This window comes from Sprattus sprattus, assembly GCF_963457725.1.
Source record: "Sprattus sprattus genome assembly, chromosome: 7".
Classification (NCBI taxonomy): Eukaryota; Metazoa; Chordata; class Actinopteri; order Clupeiformes; family Clupeidae; genus Sprattus; species Sprattus sprattus.
The window spans coordinates 34,790,106-34,812,905 of record NC_137926.1 but is presented as its reverse complement, the minus strand read 5'-3'; the positions used below and the strand labels follow the sequence as shown (position 1 = coordinate 34,812,905).

At 44.4% G+C, this 22,800-nt stretch overlaps 1 protein-coding gene across 1 annotated transcript in view; it reads right to left on the bottom strand.

Annotated features, from left to right (window-relative positions):
• lamb1a (laminin, beta 1a) overlaps window positions 1-21,818 on the bottom strand; it is a 28,653-nt gene extending 6,835 nt beyond the window's left edge. Inside the window, exons 1-23 of the mRNA XM_080841470.1 lie at window positions 21,702-21,818; window positions 20,893-21,065; window positions 19,575-19,713; window positions 17,657-17,730; window positions 17,229-17,417; window positions 16,911-16,974; window positions 16,608-16,807; window positions 15,720-15,840; window positions 14,649-14,837; window positions 13,944-14,120; window positions 13,714-13,826; window positions 13,389-13,468; window positions 13,132-13,267; window positions 12,848-13,006; window positions 12,526-12,653; window positions 12,057-12,177; window positions 11,735-11,936; window positions 9,872-10,015; window positions 9,014-9,245; window positions 8,593-8,756; window positions 8,105-8,329; window positions 7,634-7,851; window positions 7,068-7,164 (exon numbers count right to left, since the gene is read on the bottom strand). Coding sequence (XP_080697596.1) covers window positions 7,068-7,164; window positions 7,634-7,851; window positions 8,105-8,329; window positions 8,593-8,756; window positions 9,014-9,245; window positions 9,872-10,015; window positions 11,735-11,936; window positions 12,057-12,177; window positions 12,526-12,653; window positions 12,848-13,006; window positions 13,132-13,267; window positions 13,389-13,468; window positions 13,714-13,826; window positions 13,944-14,120; window positions 14,649-14,837; window positions 15,720-15,840; window positions 16,608-16,807; window positions 16,911-16,974; window positions 17,229-17,417; window positions 17,657-17,730; window positions 19,575-19,713; window positions 20,893-21,065; window positions 21,702-21,726 — 3,370 coding nt within the window. The 5' untranslated portion in view covers window positions 21,727-21,818. The remainder of the gene's footprint in view (window positions 1-7,067; window positions 7,165-7,633; window positions 7,852-8,104; window positions 8,330-8,592; window positions 8,757-9,013; window positions 9,246-9,871; window positions 10,016-11,734; window positions 11,937-12,056; window positions 12,178-12,525; window positions 12,654-12,847; window positions 13,007-13,131; window positions 13,268-13,388; window positions 13,469-13,713; window positions 13,827-13,943; window positions 14,121-14,648; window positions 14,838-15,719; window positions 15,841-16,607; window positions 16,808-16,910; window positions 16,975-17,228; window positions 17,418-17,656; window positions 17,731-19,574; window positions 19,714-20,892; window positions 21,066-21,701) is intronic.
• Window positions 21,819-22,800: the final 982 nt, after the last annotated feature.

The following is a 22,800-nucleotide window of genomic DNA, read 5'->3' as shown; positions in this document are numbered from 1 at the left end:
AGACAAGACAAATAAACATGTGGAGGAAGGGGCTGCTTAAATGCCGCGGTGATGAGCGGTTGTTGAGCCGCTTTCGGTTTCACTCCTGTCAGTGGAACACCGGGGTGATGTCGCTGTAAATGCGGGCCATGCTCGATGTGTTTCCACTGTTGTATGGCTTTCTTGTGCCACAGTGCCTACACACCGTCACGGTTTTATCCACCAACCTCTTTCCTTCTGCATTCAATTTGACAGGGAAGCCAAAATGCTCCCAAACAGGGGATTTAAATGTGGGGCGTTCAAGTTCTTCTGTTCTTCCGCTCGCCATGACCAGGCTGTGTTGCAGGTTTTTCTTTATGTTAGCAATCGCTATGTCAGCTACGTGTTACGTCTGTGTGGTAACCTAGGCGACAGGTTTGTGTGGCAGCGCGAGTATATGGAAACAGACGTAGCACTAGAGGCAGCAGTTATCGTTACAGTAGTCACCGAAGTCTAGCCTACTTTTCCATGCCCACTGTTTTACATGTTGTACGCTGAGGACAATAAATCACAACGAGCCATAGGACTGTTTGCTTATTGAAAAGGGAACTGTTGCAGACTTTTACCCAGAGCGTGTTAAGTAGCTCTGTCCCTGGAACTAGCAGGAATGGTTACGGCCAGGCACGGCGCCATGGGTGGGCCTGGGTGGGCCTGGGCCCGCCCATTTCTGGCCAGGCCCACCCGAATCTTTCAAAGAAGTAAAAAATATATATACAAGATTATACAATGTATTATATTTTCCAAGTCTACGATCAAAGAAATTGTAAGCATGTACGAATTGTGTGGATATAATTTGTATTAAAAAAAGTGATGCTTATGACGGTTGCGACGTGGACCAAGTCTTGTCATTAGCGTCAGTTGAATGTTTTGCCGCGTTCTACCTCAGAGCAGCAGTCGAGCTTTCGGTAGTTGGTATTTCTCCTGTGTGCAGATTTAGTTCCGTACGGTGTATTTTGATTTCAGTGCCAAACAAGTAGGCCCTATGGCTACTTTATTGCGATACTTTCAAACGCTCAAACCACAAAATGAGCCAAAAGTCAGTGAAGTCAGTGTCACAACCCAGGGTCCATCCGGATCTTCAGGACCAGCTGCTGCTAGCAATGTTAAAATGTGAATAAGTCTTTTAGCCTTCTTGTCTAAATTTGTATTGTATTTGGAATATTCTGAATGAAAAAGAAAACTAATTCATTTCAACAAACTGTATCTGTGTCGTCTTTGATTTTCTGGATAATAATTATCAACTTGCTCTTATTGCTTATTGTGAGAAGCTGCAACCTTTATGTCTCGTAAGGCACCCCGTAGAATTAGCCTGGGGTACGTTACCAAGTTCCAGTTTACTCCCGTGAGATCTGTACTGTAAACAAACAGTTGTGTTAGTTGTCAATTGTGTTAAACCGTGTCTGGATTAAAATGGAATAATCCCAAGAAGTCCTGCTATCAAGACAACGTTTTAAGGTAGGACGTTTGGTTATTAATTTTGCCCACTGCTGTGGCACATTTACCTGGGCTCATATGGTTTTGTTTTGAAACATTGTAGAAGTCTTCAAAGTGATGGAAGAGTCGCGTGATGTTTGAAAATAGATTCGGGCCGCAGTGCCACCTAGACTTGCAGTGACAATCAGACACGTTATTGGGTCAACATGTTTTTGACGACGTTATGTTTATGAAGTGCCACCTAAAAATGTTATGGCCCACCCGAAGCTGAATTTCTGGCGCCGTGCCTGGTTACGGCTGTGTGTGGACTGAACATGCGCACAATTTTTTTTTTTCATAAATCAATTCGCGGATCATGCGTGTGCCGAACCGAAATAGATGATCCGAACGGATCACGGATCAATGATGATCCGTTGCACCCCTAATATGTACTACAGTCAGTTCATCCCAAACTGGTGTGTTAGTCTTTACGCAAATCTCTCGTTACCAGGCTCCATCCTTACGCAATTAAAAGATTCGTTGGTGTGAAAAATGAACCAGATTCAGTGAAGCTAGGCTTCATGTAAAGGGCCCCTTAGTAACCATACTATTCTACCAGAAACATAGTAACCATACTATTCTACCAGATACATAGTAACCATACTCTTCCACCATGGGAGTGTAAGGCCACTGCCAGACTAAGCCGATTTTCATACTTTCCGGAACGAATTCGGGGTTAGTCAATCGCGGCCAGACAAAGCTGTGCTGCGCTGTGCTGCGGCCACACACACCCATTGAAACTGGTGAATCTGCTGTAGTACATATGCAAGGCCTGTTGGTGGCGCTGTGAAGGGTGCTACCGGAAATGGAGAAGAAGACTCGGAGAAGAAGACGACGACAAGTTACAACTAGTTAAGTTAGTGACAGTTCAGTTTGTCGCCAAGTAGTTGACCATACTGTGCCTTATACATTTCCTATGCTTAAATCATCATTGTTCGACCTGTATGTGATGCATTATGTGCATACCTAATGAAAGTAAGGGTTTTCATGAAGTTGCTACTGTGATAGGTCATGTGTATTAAATACCACATTTTGGGCTACCTTCTAGTGCTATTAGTAGTGATTAGCATGCTAAGCGGAGATTTAGCTATGTTCTGTTCTTATGTTGATACGCTGTAATAAAGATGTGTTCAATCCTGCTAAGATTTCGACTGGATGAGATATGAATGAGATCCATGTTGCCTAGTGTAATGTCCACTATTATATGTATCTAGTAATATTAGTTGTGTAATTCAGTGCAGTGCAAATTAGTCCCCATAAAGAAGACTGCTTTGGCAACTCAGTGAATAAAACGTGCCCTTCTTAGATCGTTGTTTGCCAGCCATAAACAGAACAGAAGACTTACATTTTTTGGTTTTTATTGCAATTGGGAAGATGTACGTGACTACTTGACAGCTTCCAGCGTTCACGTGGGATAATTACGTCATCAGATTCGCGAATTCAAACCCGATTTGCGGTCAGACAGGCCCTGATAGCAGGGTAGATTGCAACCTTCCCACTCTGGAGAGGGGATTCTAACCTTGACGGTAAGTGACGCTCCAAATGGCAGATTTGTCTGGCCGGGAGGCCAGTTTGTCAAGGTTACGTTCCGGAAAGTATGAAAATCGGCTTAGTCTGGCAGTGGCCTAAGTGAGTGACAAAGGGAGAGAATGGACCGGAATGTTTGCCCACTTCAAAGCCCTTTGGGCCTCTTCCACTCTTCACTGATGGATAACAAAAGGGGCCTGATTGGCCCAACTTCATGCAGCCAGACTCACAACAAACAAAACCCATTCTAGTGATGACCCACAAATAGCACAATAAGTGTTTATAGACACTGCCACACAGACAAGAGCTCCAACAACACCTCAGGGCCCAGGGGTCTGGAGGTGGGGGCCCAGAACAGGCTTAATCCTTATTGTATGCAGCAGGGACCCCAGGCACCAATGAGGCTCTGTCTAGCTGAAGGTATGCTATGAATGTGACCTTTTGTCTCTGTATTGTGAGGTTGTAGTAGGAGTTTTTTGCCATGACCAAACACACACACACACACACAAACACACACACCTTCCCCCAACTCACTCTTCTGGCAGATAAAAGCCATGTCTTGTTTACACAGAGTTGTTTACACACTGAGCTGCAAACACACTCCATGAAGTGGGGGCCAGGTGTGAAGTTCTGAATGTGTATTTACCATCCTTATCCACACTACACACTCTCCTGCCCCATCAACACAACAGAGCAAGGACACACGACAATTCAACCATTTAGACATCAAAACATACTCATGGGGCGCCAATAACTACAAAAGTAGACACCAATATAGATAATCAGATGGCATTTGCTCAAGATCATCTAGTGAAACTTCACATGTTAATTATGTCATTATTTTCTGGTGATGAATTGAAGTTTAACCTAATCTAACCCTGGGGTATGAAACACGAGAGCTCATTTAGGACGGACTCACTACACACTGCATCACTTTGCATTCACTGCACTGCATTGCAACAAGAGAACCATGGAGGATTACAGTGCATTTTTCCCTTCAGTAACATATCACCATCTGGCTGACATTCCAAGCCCAGTCACCAGCAGAGGGAAGTAAGGCATACTTTATGGCACCCCCAGCTTGATCCCAAAGCCATCTTTGTATGTCTTCTGTTAATGGATGACTGCATGTGGTGATGCCTTTCCCTAATTAAAGTTACTAAATGGCTTTTTGTCTCTGATATTTCAGTTGTTTAACAAAACATTTCTAAATTTTAACCATGTTAGTGGAAGGGATAGGAACATGACTTTGCGAAAGGACTGGTTTTCAGACAATATGAGGGAAACTGAATTCAGCTGTTTCAATACAGCAGACTGTGGCTAACACAAGGCTTTATGCGGGGGAGGCAATCTGATCCTGGAGAAACACAGGGCACTTCCTGCTTGCAGACTATCCAAACAAACAGGCAGAACCCCCGTGAGGTCAGCCAGCCTCTCCGTCAAAGAAAGCAAAAGCCTCTGCTCCCTGCTGAGAGACCCTCGCCATGAGTCCCACAGACGGGCTGAGGACACTCTAGGGTCAGACAGAGAAAGAAACACTTAAGAAAGTATGGGAGTACAGGATGTTAGGCCTGCCTTCACTTCCCAATGTGAGGCCCCTTCAGAGAGAATGTAAAATATGTCCCGGCGTCACCACCCTTTAAGAACTCTATTTTCCTCGTTGAATCAGAGCTGCAGGGGTCTAACAAGCTTTAAGCTCCTAGGTGTCAGAAAGTTCTAGATCAAACTGAAACAATGATTGGTTAATCACCGCCCACAAAAACCAAATGCTTGCTGTTGTGTAAGAATGTTTAAGACGTCACAACTTATTATGGAGGTGATGAGAGTATTCTACAACTGAATTTGGCCAGCGCAGAGACTGAACTCATTGTAGTAAAGGTCTCATACACCCAAAGAAGCCAGTGTCTCACTTTTCATGCAAGAACTTTCCACACAAGTAACCCGTTTACAGAGTCAGCATGCCCTTCAGCCATGACAGTGTTAAAAGAATCAGCCCTTTAGCCCGGGACAAAAGGCCCCTTTCTGTTGGAGGGCCCTGCATGGCCATCCCGGCCTCCTCACTGAGTCTCCATCAGAACAAAGGTGTATTGTAGCTGCACAGGATATTGAGAGGCTTAGACAGATCCCCTGCATGCCTTCTGTGCTGATGCAGTCAGCGTTAGGTGGGAGGAGCACCTCCAACCCCTAATCTGGGCCGCCACTGACAGACAGGCCATCCCAGAACAGAGATCTACAGATGGGGCTCTGCATGATGACCAGGGCTTCCAGGGGTGCAACATCTTAACAGTTCTTCAGAGTAACTCAAAATGGCCAGTGTAAGTGAATGAGTCCCCATAGACTCCATTACCCACAATTCCCTAATCACATTTCAATCCTTATCAACACCAGTGACATCACATTGGTCACATCAAAGTCATAATAAGGGTGACGCATTTTGCCACTTAAAACAGTGATAACCCCCAAAGTCTTTCTCTCTGGCGTGGGTTCACAAACCGTGAACATCATTCAATTAAGAGATACCCTCTCTGCAGAACAAAGGACAACCCACGACATCGTATTGAACTTTTGGCTGAAGTTAAGAAAATACTTTGATTCGTCTAGTTGCAACCAAGTTATACCGGTAGTATATTAATGCAGCCCAGCAGTGTTCTGAGTAGGATAAGGCGACCGGCTTCCCTTATTCATTCTTCACGTCGACAGAACAGAACTGAACATCCTTCTAAACCATCGGACCTCCAGCAAGGCCTCCGCGAGTTCGCCCGACGAGGCGCAGAAAGAAGGACAGACGGATATTCCATGAACCTACGTGCCGCGTTGTTCACGAGGATTCCGCGAAAACACAGTTGAATGCTAAGCAAGAGCGTTCTTCACAGTAAGGCTGACATCTGGGCAGAGATTAGTCTTATATGTGTGTTAATATATGTGTGAAAGTATTGTTGTTTTATTTCATTTATGATTTAAATGCTTACTTTGTAATTCACAGTGCACGGTCTGTAACCGTGCTATATCTTGCGTTTGTTTTACTGCGCTAAATAGCTAGAAACATGCACCTTTTCTCTCTCTCTCTAACTCCCTCAATCACCATCTGAACATATACACGTCACATCGCGAGTTAAGTGTTGTTGAATATCTTGTTTTGAATTAAAGCAGCTTGGATTCAGTCCTTAAGACAAGAATCCCTTTGTTCAGGCATTCTTTACCCTGTTCCCCTTCCCCCTACTAGGGTGGTGCCCTTAAGAAATATACGAGTTTAGGTCTCGGACCCGCAGCCTTATCTCCTGAATTCAGGGCTAGCGCACTCTTCACTCACAGCCTTTATCATCTGTGTGCTCGCACTCTCTCACCCCCCCTCTCTCCACTTAGCGCGTAACCGCGCATACCTGCGCACGCACGCACGCACACACACACACACATACATACACACAGACGAGCAGGCTCTCATGCCCCTCCTCTGTAATCCCAACTCCACTTCGTGCCTTGTTTCATTGTTATACTCAGTTGTTTATGTGATTAGTATTACCCATTAATTACTGTCTGTTACCTTTAATAAATTGTTTATTTAGACTTAAACAATTGTCTTGTCTGTTGTTGTTCCAATATTCCACTGAAAGCCATTTTCCGCCAATCAAGAACTACAATTGCCTTCACTTCTCTGGTTGTTTCATGTAGTGTTATAGACTTTGTAGTGATATTGTAGTATGATAGTATTGTGATACCATACTTAGACTGTAGCATAGTGGTACAACTAGAGCTTTCCATTATTTTAGTAATTTAATTATAAAATATTAAAAAGTATGCAAGCATACACAGAAATTACAGCAGGGCTATTTTGGACAAGATTTGAAGGGGCTGTATGTAATGGATTAAACATGACTAGTTTTAAATCACTTACTGCATTCTTATTAAATGTTTACATACCTCGGGCCCACATGTAAACAGCTCTAATCCAATATCACGATAAATGATGAGTCATAAATGTATACATATATCTGATTAATCTGTAATCATTTAAAAAAATAAAGGGGGCACAGAAAGGACCCTGAACTCACCATGACACTTCATCTCCGGATTTCCCCAAAATAACTCTCTGCACTCGTGACATGTTTTCCCACCAAAGCCAGGCTTGCAGGAACACTGGCCTGTGATCTGTACAGGGCACAAACACATGGGTCAGCCTCCGTATGAACAGACACATAGACCAGGGCACAAACACATGGGTCAGCCTCCGTATGAACAGACACATAGACCAGGGCACAAACACATGGGTCAGCCTCCGTATGAACAGACACATAGACCAGGGCACAAACACATGGGTCAGCCTCCGTATGAACAGACACATAGACCAGGGCACAAACACATGGGTCAGCCTCCGTATGAACAGACACATAGACCAGGGCACAAACACATGGGTCAGCCTCCGTATGAACATACACATAATCAACCCAGACAGAACACATCCATATTCCGCTGTACACAAACACAAACACACCAAACCCAACTACACACAACACACCGCTCTGTTGTCATATACTGTATATGAGATCTCAATGCAGTCAGAGGGTCAGAGACCTCACAGGTTTGTAATTCTCCCACACCACACAGACAAGATATGTACCTCATTACAGGAGGTCCCGTAGGAGTGCTCTGGGCTGCAGTCACAGTCCTCACAGCCTCTCCCGCTGGCCATGTTCCAGGTGTCAGGAGCACACAGGTCACAGTGCTGCCCCACCACGTTGGGTAGACACTGGCACTGCCCACTAGAGAGGTCACAGTGGCAGTCTCCCAATGAGGGGCAGGACTGCTGAGCAGTGCCTTGGTGATTGCAGATGCATTCTGATAAAAGGAAGTTACAAAACCCATTAAGTGACATCGAGGCCAGATATAGCAGGCCACATAATGCTGAAGCTGAATTTAGCATTTATATCACAAATAAATGTTTGATATAATATTTGATTAGCATTCATGAACATAACTCCATACACTCCAAGGGACACTGAATGGATGTGAACAATGCCTCTTGATGGATTTGACCATAATGAACCATGGGAGCTTCATGGGCATGTGGGCATGTCAAAGTGAGACTCACTTCTACAGCTGTGTGTGAGGGCGTTGCCATGGTAACCAAGTTTACAGCGACTGCAGTCTTGGCCCTCGGTGTGATAGAGGCATTTGAGACAGACCCCAGAGCTGGCGTCACAGGAGCCTGGGTCCATCATGTCAATGTTGCTGTTGCACTGGCATGGTAGGCACTGCCCTCCCACCTCGTGAGGGTTACCATAGTAACCAGGGGCACACTCATCGCACCTGGCACCTGAAAGACATGGAAGAGATGAATGAGGAGGCAGGGACCGAGAGAGGAAGAAGAGATGAATGAGGAGGCAGGGACCGAGAGAGGAAGAAGAGATGAATGAGGAGGCAGGGACCGAGAGAGGAAGAAGAGATGAATGAGGAGGGAGGGACCGAGAGAGGTAGAGGAAGCTCTTCTATACAATTCAGACAAGTTCCTACAAATGTCTCTGCAAGCGTTGCCAATGATGGCAGAGGGTTCATCACTCAGTGGGTGTTTTCCCCTACCTCTATATCCAGGACTGCAGACACAGAACACCTGGTAGGCATCAGGGCTCTTGTAGCATCCCCCAGCAAACTGGCGATTACTTCCAGGCCCATCAGGGCACATACATGGGCGGCAATGGTCCCCAGATCCAAGAACGGCATCACCATAGTAACCAGTGAGACACCTGTGGATGAGGAACAAGTTGAATGGGTACTGTATTTCAGAAGAAAAAAAAATGAAAAAGAAAAAAATGTTGCTCAGGTGTTGCACTGCACAGTAACCGGAAACATGTCACAATGCTGGGATCAAGGGCTAAACCAAACAAGCTGTAAACAGAACAAGTTATAAACTGATCAAGTGGTAAGGAAAGATAAGATTAACTTTTATTAATCCCGTGAGGGAAATTCAGTTGTTCTGAACATGTTCAGTTGGTACACAGACCTCTCGCAGTTGTGCCCAGTGGTCTGTTCCCTGCAGCCCAGGCACTCTCCCGTGTGGGCGTCGCACTGGTCAGCGTGGCCGTTACACGTGCAGGGCCGACAGTTGGGGAAGCCCCAGTGTCCAGGCAGGCAGCGGTCACACTGTCGGCCGTAAGCACCAGGCACACACTCACACTGACCAATGGCCTCATGGCAGAAGGAGTGGAGAGAGCCCTGAGGGTTGCACTCACATGCTGAAGCATGGAGGGGACAGACAAACACATAGATCAGCAGTCAGAAAACAACATAGATCAGTCAGATCATACCAGGGACAAACACATAGATCAGCAGTCAGAAAACAACATAGATCAGTCAGATCATACCAGGGACAAACACATAGATCAGCAGTCAGAAAACAACATAGATCAGTCAGATCACACCAGGGACAAACACATAGATCAGCAGTCAGAAAACAACATAGATCAGTCAGATCACACCAGGGACAAACACATAGATCAGCAGTCAGAAAACAACATAGATCAGTCAGATCACACCAGGGACAAACACATAGATCAGCAGTCAGAAAACAACATAGATCAGTCAGATCACACCAGGGACAAACACATAGATCAGCAGTCAGAAAACAACATAGATCAGTCAGATCATACCAGGGACAAACACATAGATCAGTCAGATCACACCAGGGACAAACACATAGATCAGCAGTCAGAAAACAACATAGATCAGTCAGATCACACCAGGGACAAACACATAGATCAGTCAGATCATACCAGGGACAAACACATAGATCAGTCAGATCATACCAGGGACAAAAGTGTCATTAAAGTGGCCACAGTTGTGGAACGCCTCATAATCTCACCTCTGCAGCCAGATGGTCCAAAGAGGAAGGTGGCCGGGGCACATTTCTCACAGTTCCTCCCCATCACGTTGGGACGGCACTGACACTGTCCACCATTGGGGTCACACACTGTGCTGAGCGAGCCCATGGGATCACACTGACATGCTGCGGAGCAGGAAAACAGATCAAAGTCACACAATTACCATTAAGAATCAGTCTGTCTCTGTTTAAATGTGCCAGGATTTCACAGCGTTTAACAAGACGAACATGACATAAGTTTAGGATAAAGGTTTGTTTTCTGTAACTGCCTTGTGTATCTGTATCTGTAGTGTTTGCGGGGACCTTGTCTGTATAAACTTTGGTGAAGAGTACAGGTTGGAGTGTGTTGACTTGTGAAGTCAGATATGAAAGAGAGGGAAAAAAGCTGAGGCTGGCAGGAAGAGCAAGAGCCTCTTCCAAGGAACCAGAGGACCTTCGACCCCTCAGATGTCCCCGTGCACAGAGCAGGTCGGGGCAGGCAGGTGCTTCAGCGAGGCCTCCAGCTCTCTCATACAATGTGGCTGTCTAAACCCACCCACTTTAGCCCCTATGAGGACCACTCCACAGTCTCTCTGAAGTACCCAGGTCTATGTGGAACAAACCATGTAAAGATGTCAGGGGGTGGCTCAAGCCTATGACTTTTAAAAGTTTATTGGCATGTGAAGATAATTATCAAGCTAATTGCCTGCATTTAAGACATTCAAGTTGTAATGGAACATCCAAATTTAGGCAAGAACTGTGAGAACACCCAGGAAGTCTCCTTCTTCTGTAAGCCAAAGTGGTGACAGCTGCTGCTATGGCTGACAGCATTACAAAGAAAGATCCCGACCAACATCCCGATCATATCACATTTCCACACCCATCTAGGTTTAATAGCTCTACCCTGCTCCTCTGAAGCACAGCCTTTGGGGTAAAATCTCACACATCAAACAGGAACAAAGGCACCCACAACAATAAGGTGCCAGGCAGGAACGCCAAGAGCGTCTGGAACTCTGGGCATCTGTCTATGTGGCTGATGCACTTCTGCAGCAGTTCTGCAGATTACTTAGAAATGCAGGATGTTTGACATGTTTGCTTAAGGCCAGTTTGTGACCTGCATTAAAAGATGGGTGGAGGAGTCCTATCCTACCCCAGAGCCCCCTAACACTGCCAGGAGGGCTTTTGGAGATACTTTGGTATGAGGTAGAAGTCATGAATCAGCCAAAAGCACATCTTTGACTAACAAAAATACAATACAAAACTAGTCCAACTTACAAGTTAGACTACTTACCCACAACTATCTACTAAGTCAAACTACTTGCACGCAGTTTTGTTATTGTGCTTTAGTGTGCCTTCTACCATGCTGTTAAGCCCTGTGGTTTGGGCCTCATGAATGAAGCATATTATTATTTGTATCAGACCTGTCCTTTAATGGCAGCTTGTATCCTGTGCCTCTGGGGTACATATAATTCAGTCTGACAATAGCTGGGATTTACAGCTGGCCCGAGAAAGTCTCTAAAGTGACGGAATGCCTGAGAAGCCAAAGCTCTGTAATTAAGCCAGAGGCTCTGGACAGGTTCACACTCGCATCAGAGGCCCAGCGCGGTGATGAGAGACTACAGGATACACACAACACGGAGGAAGGGCTCAGGGCAGATAGGAACACACTCCCCAGTGATAAATGACAAGTGTGTGATCTAGAGGAGTGGATGAACATGAAGTGTGAGGACAGGCCAGATTTACAAGAAGGGCTAAACGCAGTGCCTGTGATTCTGCATTCTTGTGTCTTTGTGTCTTTGTGTGTGTGTGTGTGTGTGTGTGTGTGTGTGTGTGTGTGTCTGTCTGAAAGAGTGTGCTTCAGATTACCTTTAGCTCCTGAGTGTAAGAGTGCAGACACACTGAAGATGTAGTCCTTGCAGATATCAGTCATGGGGGTCTTGACCACACCTTGGCTGTTCTCCAGACACCTGTAGCGCTGGAAGGTGTCCCAGGCATTATTGTTCACCAGGTCTCCTCCCTCGGAGCCGGAGAACATGTCCAGGTTCTTACAGTGAGGCATCAGCACAATCTAACAGGCAGAAAGAGGGTCCATGTTAGGGCTCATACTGCAATGGATTATGGACAGGAAATGATTTTTTAACCAATAATATATTGTGACTGGTGTATGAGATTGACACATGCAACTCACTGAATCTATGAGGGTGTAGGGGGATTGGATGTCACTGAGCGTGGAGTAGAGAGGGAGACTGAGGCGAACGGTGTAGTTCAGCCCAGCTTCTAGGCACACTGGCCTGGGGAGAACCACATACCTGCCAAGACCATAACATCACATGAACTCAGAGTACATTGAGAAATGCTGTTTTTGTAAATGTTCAGATCGGGCTCTGAAGACAAACATAAATACTCACTCACCCTTACAGTCTGTCTTTATTTGGAAGCGAAATAAACTTTAAAAGAGCCCATAACTGTGATCTACAAGACATTAGTGGACTTCAAAAGCACATTAAGAACGTGCTGCTCCTCTGCTGGATAAGAGGGTGAACACCCAAGAAGGTTCTCTTTCTTTGTCTTTCTCACTTCAACACAGAGAGAGAGAGAGAGAGAGAGAGAGAGAGAGAGAGAGAGAGAGAGGGAGAGAGAGAAGAATTAGGGCCCACCTGGACCCAGGATGGAGAGAGGATCGCTGGTTGTCGTCCTCTGGCATTGTGTTTGCACATCTGCTGTCTGCTGTGATCACGCTTGGCCTGATGACAGTCATCAACACCTCTTCCCACTGCTCCGGCAACTACAGGCAGATAGAAATATAAATCATTGTGTCAAATGGAAATGGATCACTCCTTAAGAGATTAACTTCTTCGAATTATCACGTGTAATTAAGTATTGAACAAATTATAGTCAAATAGGTTCTAGTGAATCTCCAATGGTTCAGAATTGTTTGTTAAACTGCTTCTTCCCAAGCGAGTCTGGTAGTGTAATTACCTGTGGTTCATAGCGGATGAGGATGTCATACTCCATGGAATGTGGTAGGTTGTCGATGTTGAACTCCAGGTAGGCCCCCTCAGGGACGTTCACAAACCCAATGCCGGTCCAGGTTGGGTTTCGGTCTAGAGGGTGGGGCCTCTGTACCACCGTCACGCCCTGAAGATAAAGGTCTCACCTCAGTTTATTACCACACTGTCTGGATTGGTGGATATAAACACAGACGAATGGAAAGCCAGACAAACAGGCAGGTAGATCAACAGATGATGTGATCTAAAACTCACAGGCCCAAATTTGGCATCCTCTGCTTCGTAAGTGTAATGGTCCAGACCGATGAAGTAGAATCCCGACTCCACCTGTTCACAGCTCCGGCCAAACATGTGCTCCCGACACTGGCACTGGCCTGTCTCGGCAGAACAACTGGGGGAGGGAGAGAGAGAGAGAGAAAGAGGCATTAGCATTAAGACAAACAGCTTGGACTCCTGCGGCTAGGTGGATATTCAGTGTGAGAACTTAAACAAACAACTGGTTGAGTACTCACTCATTGTTGAGAGCTCCTCCGAGGTCACAGTCACATGGGCGACAGCCATCCATGTCATTGCTGAGACCCCAGTGTTGGGGCTGTGAAACAAACGAAGATGTTAATCCACATCGTAAAAGGCTTGGCAGACCACCCAGAAAACCCTCAGTCAGATGTTTAGGGCCAATTCTAAAAGTCTGTATCGCTTTGAGCAGCCCAGAGGGTAAAACAGGCACAAAAACCAGAAACGGCTCCGATATTTTTTCTAAATTCTTTCTAGGCAAAGGAGTATGTACAGGGAGTATGTATCTATTTCTGTTTGTTTCCCCATACTAGTGTAACTTACCATACACTGGTCACAGTTTCTCCCAGTGACCAGACGCTTGCAGTAACAGCTTCCAGTGTCAGTTTCACAAGGGCTTCCTCCAGGAACTGTCCCAAGAGCATTGCAGGTACAAGCTGTGAAAAGAAAACACATCACACATATTGGGTTTGACTTTAATAACACTACCACCAACACACAGGACATAAAGATTGTGGTATTAAAACTGCTCTGTTTAAAGTGAGGGCTCTTACGTTTGCATCCCAGAGGGTCATCGCTGAGGCCGAAGTGACCTTGTTTGCACTGGTCACAACGCTCTCCCTCCACATTGGGCTTACAGCGGCACTGCCCAGCGATCAACCCAGTAGAGACTTCCGTTAGAGCATCGCAGATCCCTCCATTCAGAGAGCCCACTGGGTCACAGTTACAAGCTGCGGAGAGGCATTTACACCAGGAGGAACATCGGTGGGAGAATATTAACACAGACACAGAGCTGAGGATAACAGGGGGCAGGGACGCGATCACACAATGGTGTGTTCAAGAGGCAGAAAAAGACATCAGAGAGAAGCGATGCACCCCTGTTATCAGCCATCTGGGAGGCTGGGTAGACATGGGGGCTGAGTAGGCACAGGGTAAACAGAATTCAAAGGGAATCTTTCAATACAGAAGGTAGACTAGACTAAAAAGGCCAGAGTATGACATCTAAAGATCAAACGCTACGGAGGAAGACAGAGGTAGAACAAAGTAAGAATACTGAATAGCAGCTCCACTTGATCAAACTATAGTACTTCATGGTATGTGTGTGACATGTTGCACACTATACTGTCCATAACTTCTTCCACAGTGGGCTCTCCTTAGAGCCTAGTTGCTGTATATCAAAAAATCAGTAGAGGCAACATGACATCAAATGTGTTCAATGCATCACGATCACACCAGAATAGCGGATATGATGAACTTACGCTCGCAGATGTTGGGATCACGTATGTCTCGTTCGTGGTGCTGGTAGAAGAAAGGCTTGCACTGTTCACAGTTGTTGCCCATGGTGTTGTGTTGGCACTCGTCGCATACACCTCCGCTCACATTACCGGACGCCAGGAAGACAGCCATGTCAAAGTGGCACGTGTCCGAGTGGTGGTTGCACTTACACTCTGCAGAATAAAACAGTCAGTTGATGCATAATCATACTGATAGTTCACTCTTCTGTTCTGATATGCATAATCATACTGAATTAGTTATCGCTCTTCTGTTCTGATATACATAATCATACTGAATCATAGTTCACTCTTCTGTTCTGATATGCATAATCATACTGAATTGATTTTCACTCTTCTGTTCTGATATACATAATCATACTGAATTAGTTATCGCTCTTCTGTTCTGATATACATAATCATACTGAATCATAGTTCACTCTTCTGTTCTGATATGCATAATCATACTGAATCATAGTTCACTCTTCTGTTCTCATATGCATAATCAAACTGAATCATAGTTCACTCTTCTGTTCTGATATGCATAATCATACTGAATCATAGTTCACTTGTCTGTTCTGATATGCATAATCATACTGAATTGATTATCACTCTTCTGTTCTGATATGCATAATCATACTGAATTGATTATCACTCTTCTGTTCTGATATGCATAATCATACTGAATCAGTTATCACTATTCTGGTCTGATATGCATAATCACACTGAATCATAGTTATCACTTTTTTAATGATTGCTCTTATTCGTATTTTTTAACTGCTGCCTGCTTTTTGATTGTTGCTGTTGCCTTGCCCTTGAGTTTTTGTAACTCTGTGCGTGCTGTGTTTGAGCTGTGATGTGTACTGTGACTGCTGACTGTGTGTACGGTTTCCCCCTCTATATTTCTGCCTTAGATTGGACTGTTCTCTGGTTCTTTAATGTTCCTTGGATTGTCTGCCTGCCATTTTCTGTCCTGTTGTGCTAGGCCTCAGTGGTCATGATAGGTAATGATCTAGGTCAAAGGGTTGGAAAGTATAAAATGCTGAGGGGGAGTTATACTTTTGCAAGCATTGGTGTTGCGTCCTTCAGCAGGCTTCCAGGGCAGGTCATGGTAGAAGTCTTGGCATCGCTCACAGTTCAGCCCCTTGGTGTTGTGATTGCACACACAGTGGCCATGAACCTACAATCCCAAAACAGAAAAAGTCAAGATATTTAAAAAAGACCACTTCTGTTGTCTTCCAAATTGCCCTCTTTTCTATCACCCCTCCCCCTGGCTTTCTTATTGGGTTTGAAGGGATGTTGTTGGGAGAGAATGCAACCACAAACACATGATGCTTTCCTGTACAGTCTGAAAGCCCCCACTCCAAATGGCTGTAAGATGTTTATCCTCTGAAGCCAGTTGCATCTGGTCTGCATTAAAGAAATGCTAGCACACAGTCTGGAATGATCTGGCTAAAGAGGCCATCCTTCCATGGGAAATGAAATGTAAGAGTAGAAACTAGAGAATCAAAGGTCCATGCAACATGCAATATCAAATAGAGGCAGATTTTATGCCTGCTGCCGAGTATAAACAGTTCAAAGTAGACTAAACAGGAAGTCCATCCTGTGCTTTTTCTTTTCAGACATACTCAAAATGGTAGATGTTGTCTACCCCCCCCCCCCCCCCCCCCCCCCCCCCACCCTACACACACACACACACACAGACTTCCACCCAAACCTATGGGTGTATACACCAGGTGCTTCTCCTACCCTACACAAACACAATACCCTTAAACACAGATGAGTCATCAGCTAAAGCTGTAATATCACACAGTTGACATAATTATATCACAAACTATAATTTAACATGGATACAAGCAAAGTACTAACAATTGGGTAAGCTCTATTCCATTTCTCCATGAGAGCAGTATGTCATGTTAATATCTTCTACGAGAATGTCAGACTCACCATGCCCTCGGTCTCTCCGACCCCCTCTACGGGGGCGCACTCAGACGCATGGCCGTAGCAGAAACAGTTTCCCCTGACCACCATGTCGTACAGAGAGTAGTAATACTTTTCCTTGATCTCACTGCGAGAGTCCAGCAGGTTGTCCCCCAGTGTGTGAAGCCTGATGAAGTTCACTCTCAGGTTGGTGATCTTCAGCATATCTAAAAGGAACGGATAGTCCTCTGTGAGTGTGGCTGTAGGGTGGAATATAGGCAGATACACACCACTGACTTTTGTCTTTTTGCCTTCATGGTGTCTACTTACTTTGGATTCGGGGACTGTATGGATCATCAATCCTGAATACAGGATCCAGAACTCGGAAGATGACCTACATGTATGGAGATTCAATTAAAAGACTGGATCTCCTAAATGACAACCGGTCCACAGAAGTAAAACACCAAACCAGGCTATATAGAAGCTTATCTGATTAGCCTAAGCAATCTTTGTTGTTACCACTGAAGTCATAAAAAGAAAGAACAGGGACAAGAGAAAGAGAGCTTGACTTAATTTCTTAAACTTTCATCATTCAGTTATTTATAAAATGATCCCATAAAGAGGGTTTCATAGAACCTCTGTACTAACCTCGCCCTCTGTTGAAGGCTCAATGTCAGAGTAACGGGAATCACAGATGACCTCATCTACTTTCTTCATTGGCCCATTGGAAACGAATGGGAAAGTTGTTTCACAGTCGTAGGCAAAGTAGCGGTATACCTGCCAGGTCCTTCCAAAGTCTGAAGACCGCTCAATTGCCATACCTGCAGGACGGAATGTCTGGGGACAAAAACAACTTTTATTTCACCAACAGCATTTTAACAACTCACAAAATATCAGCATTATACCGATACTCAAAAAGCATTTAAAAGTCTTTTGAAACGGAGTATGGAACAGTAGTTCATATTTACTTAAAATTGTATGATAAGATGTGTAAAGATGTGTAAAGTGAACAGTAGTTCATATTTAGTTTAAAGTTCAAGATAAGATGTGTAAAGTGAACAGTAGCTCATATTTACCCTAAATGTCATGATGAGATGGGTAAAGTGAAACTCGGCTTCCAGATTCAGCTGGATGGTTACATTTTCCACCCCTGAGAGTGAGATAGAGAGAGAGAGAGAGAGAGAGAGAGAGAGAGAGAGAGATAGAGAGAGAGAGACACAGATACAGATATAATTTTGTGTCAGATGGAAAATGTGCATCATCTGAGGAATAAGCTTTATTCTCCACCAATGAACCCCAGAGACTGACTGTCTTGATTATACAAATACCCAATTCTATACTATTACTGTATATGCCATAGGCCTATTCATAAGAATGAAAGCAATCATAAGTCAATTACACTCTACTGCTCCAAACTCAGTCATATTGTTTTGTATTAGACGTTTCTAATGATAAATAATCTATTGAACAGCTGCAACTCACAGCTCCAGTTAGTAACAGCCCAGCACCAACGTCCTGAATGAAAGTGCTCTTTAGCTGCCACAGTTAAAGCTGCCATGAAAAGAATTACTCTGCTTTTCACTGTGACCGTGCACTCTGGGTCAAAGCAGCAGGCAGACACTTCACTACAACCTAAAAACAGCACAGCGTTGCCTCAGCTTCATGTACAGATCCCTGATCCACTAGTGGCCATTCATTCATTCATTAATTCATTTGATGAGTAACCACTTCCTTCCCTCTCGGAGGAGATATGATCCCAATGCCCCCTTTTCCGGCCTCCCTTTCCTGACTGATCACCCCACTCCCATCCCCCTTGGTCACACGCTTCTCTGGTTTCAGCCGTGTCGTGCTTTTTTTCATTACATGTTGAATTGCCAGATTTGGACACCCACAAACCATCCTTATGCTTGACACATTACTCTCAGTCTTGTGGTTTCATGGGTTTGAACAGTAAGACCACAGCATTGGGTCAGATGGAGTCAGGGGGACTCTTGTCTATGAGCTCTCATAATCAGTGCGGGCACATGATGGCAGCACTTCGATCCCATTCAATTCTCTCCATGGGGTCTCCATGGGGGGTTAACTGCTCTATCTCTAAGCACATGGCAGTGACACAACTAGTTCTTGGCCGTGTCAGTTCAAATCAAATGCGGAATGTTTACATCTGCTACCGTTGATTATACAGTAAATACGTTGTGAAATGAAAAAAAAACACACCACAGTTAAATTTGTATTAGTATTGATTGATTCACATCGATATGAAAGGATTACATGACTAACAACTGGTGAAAAAGTAATATGAAAATATTTGTTCACTGAATTAGCGCATTCTGTCCCAAACAGTTGCGTTGCAGTTTATAAGTTTCAGTTTCGCTTTCAGTATTTCAACGTGAATGAGAGGGAGCACAAGAACTGAGCGTCTAGCAGCGATTATCATATCATAGACATATATGATGCATGTATATGTCTGTGGGCACGATCTCAAGCACGTGCAAAAGTTGTTGTTGTCCAATTTCAATCTAGTTTCGAGAGACACATGCGCGCCCAGTCCAATTCCCAGCGGAATCGAATCGTGTGTCCAGGGGTTTACATCGGAGTCCAGTCGGACTCAAGCTGGACACAATGAATCTAGTTCTGGGGAGTCACATGTGTCCAATATCCAATTTAAATCGGACTGAAATCGGAAATTGGACGCATGTGTCCACACTGAGTGATACAGTTGACTACTCACACGCTGAACTGACCAACTCCCACTGCCTGCCTGCTTATCATTCACTGGGGAAACACGGTCCCTCTCAAGTTAAAAGGTAGGTACCTGCCATGTTTGGTCAACAATTACACGTTTGCTTCAAAGCTTTCCACCCTCAGTGATGGCCTGATTACAGGGGGAGGGGACAAAGGAGAGAGTTTCACCTTTAACTCAACCTCATCTTCCTCACCTCCCTTTAACTCAACCTCCTCACCTCACCTCCCTTTTTTCCCATGAGAACTCACCATTCTCTGACTGCCACCAGGTTTTCAGGCGGTTGGGGGCAAAAGTTGTCACCACATTCTCGATCCTGTGACTGGTGGTATGGCGCATCTTCTCGCTGTAGGACTCTGTGGAATCACAGACAAAACACTTCTTCACATCCTAGGGGGAGAAACAGAAGAGGAGGAACAAATGTCAGTAAAATTCCAAAGACAGAAAAGATCACATTCTAATGACCTTCTTGATTCAGGTCAGTTTCTTTGCAGTAGGTAATGATTTTTCCATTGACGTGAAGGCCATATTTAAGAACTTTTGAAGTAAACTGTCTCACGTCGGGTTGAAAACAAACAGCCCACTTTGACCTCACTGTTAGATTAGAAAGATGGTACAGAAAGGATGTAATTTGCCTTCCAGAAGTTCTGCTTGTCTGTGCGGGGGGAGTTATGTGGGGCATAGAAGAAGAGGGACAGAGGAAAAATTTCTCTTCTGTACTCCACTGGACTTCCAGATCTTGTGCTGTCTTCCATGGTCTTCCAACTGGATAACGCTGGGAAAACCCTCACACTTGTAAGGGAGAAGGAAGTGTAACTTGATCTCAGACACTCTTTTTCCAAAGTGTTACAACATGCCTTGCTAATCAAAAGCAGGCGGAGGATACGAGTCTTATAACATTGATCTTAGATGACAGCCATGTCTGCAACGGCACTCTATGTGGTTTTCTGCATACTTTGATGATAGGACTATTGTTTTGCCTTTCAAGTCTGCACAAAGACATGAGTAATTATCTTCAAAGATCATATATCTATGTTTTAATTTAAACATTCAACAATCATATAGAGAGCTGGTGAGGCGTCTTTATCAAAGGAGCACCACCACCCTATAATGACTCATTCAGATCATCTTCTGGAATACAAGAGTTCTTCTGGACACCCCAACTAGTTTTCATACTTCTTAGTGCCTTGCAACAATGAATGCTCAACCACACACATCAATGAGATCAAATCAGTTAAAGGCAAAAGATTTGCACTAATGAGGGGAGCCAAGAGCTTTTGGGAGTGTTCCAATTCTGACTTCCGCTGAAATCAGACATGGGGTAGACTGTGATCACACAGTGGTTATTATGGACTAAACAACTGGCTGCTGCAACATTCCTTCAGCAAGCACTTAATTGAGAGTCGGTTCACCTTTATAGCATGTAGCTAACTGGATGGGAACTCCAAATGTGTTCTTTCCAAGCTAAATAATACTATATTAAATTATAATAATACACTATAGTGTCTAAATAAACACAGTAGCTGTTACAGCATCCAGTCTTACTTTACACAAATGGACTTAGGTTACCTGCAGGTGACTGACGATGCAGAAAGGTTCAGGTTTGACAACGCCGCAAGTAGAGGTGGCTGATAGCTGGTGAGCTCGTCCAATAAGGAGATCTCCGGTGGCTGGGTAGCAGCTCCCCTGTGTGCAGACATCACCCAGCTCCGGCAGTTGGGCCAGGGCTTGGGCGCTGATTACTGCAGGAGAAAAAACACATAGTATGAGACAGTCTCCACATGAATTGCGGATTTTTTGCGGATTTTCATTTTTAATGTGATTTTCAAGTGCAAGGGCTTGGTGGTGTCTAACAACCAACCTATTGTTCCATAGTGCTGAAAGCTTTTGGATCATTTTTAAATTCGCATCACATGAAAAATTATTCAATCGGAACAACATACCTTGAGTATGCCAAAGGAGCACTCTAACTTTAGGAAACTTGGTCAGATAACTATTTCATGAAACACCTCATTTGGAGACATTTTCCAACGCCATCGGTCTTTGATCTCCGAACACATCACATATCACAAATCACAAGAGCCAGCCGTATAATGTGAATCATGAGGACTTAAGTTAACAAGCTCAAGATGTAAAAGTTAAAAGCATGCGCAATTGCCCAACTACCAACATATGCACAGTCCATATCACACCATGTACTTCGGGGATAAACTTTTTTTCTTCCTCAGTTAAAAGGTTTCCGATGTTAGCAGAAGTTTTTTCCTCTGTATGAAATAACCAGCTAAGTTACTGTGGGTATAATAAATACAAACGTAACAAGGTTCCTTTTGTCAAATCTAATGAAAAAGCAAAGGAATATTACAATTTTAAAAACTTACATAAAAGCACCGCTATATGAAACATATTGAAGCAAAACGATGACTTAATAATTCCGTCGTTTTGCCTTAAGGCTTGCCAGTGATGTCTCTTAGCCAAGGTAACGGCGAGCTCCCTTGTCCTCCACTATTCTCCACTCTGTTCACTCCCCAAGCAGTCAATGTACCAACTTTCCTGCAAGACCTTTAAGACATGCGCACAATGCGTAGGTTACCCACCCCCTACAGCGATATTCGATATGACTGAGAAGTCCAGACCGAAGTTCAGCCCAGTCCGAGAATGTAATGCAACTAATCAAGGGTTCAATAATAATAAATTCGAGGTGGGTTATCTTTTCCTTAAAACCACCGTTATCTTTGTTTGTGCGTTCGGATTGAACTGTCAGTCTATCTGAGTTTACAATAGATGTTGCGGTATGTTGATGAGATTGTTTCTGCAGGTAGGCTCCCAACCCCCTACCTCATAGGCTACACTAATAACAAAAGACATTCCGGAGGGCAGGAAACAACTCGCTATGCCTGAAGGAAACTGGATTTAATACACGCTATTCACTGAAAGCAATGTTGCTCTTATTAATTTAGTATCATCAAAAGTCGAACATTCATTAAATAATGCACTTGTGCTTTTCACACTGTTCTAGAAAAAAAATCCAAGTATTGATCTGATCAGGGCACCATAATACCATGACTCCGTTGTACAGCTTCCGTCTGCCGTTAGCCGAGTTTTAACATGTCACCAACATCACCAACATGGAAAGGTCATCCACTCCTGGTCTCTTCCCAGTACACTCATTACTTCCATGGTAGGGGATAGTTTTTTTCAGGGGAGGTAGCTAGGTACAACTGTATGTGAGACAGACTGCTAGATAAAACATGGCGCCAGAATCCCATCATTCCACAAAACGTTGAGAGCTTATCATCCCCTCTCCAATGATCCGTTCAAAGGCCTATCAATTCATCAAAGGCCGACATGGTCATTCTTACCAGCCCCCCCACACCACAATTTACTTTCACCTTTCAGACACTGAAATACGAATACACAAAATACTAAACAGTGATAAAGAACCAGGTTTAACTCTTGGGATGACATCAGAGGTAATCA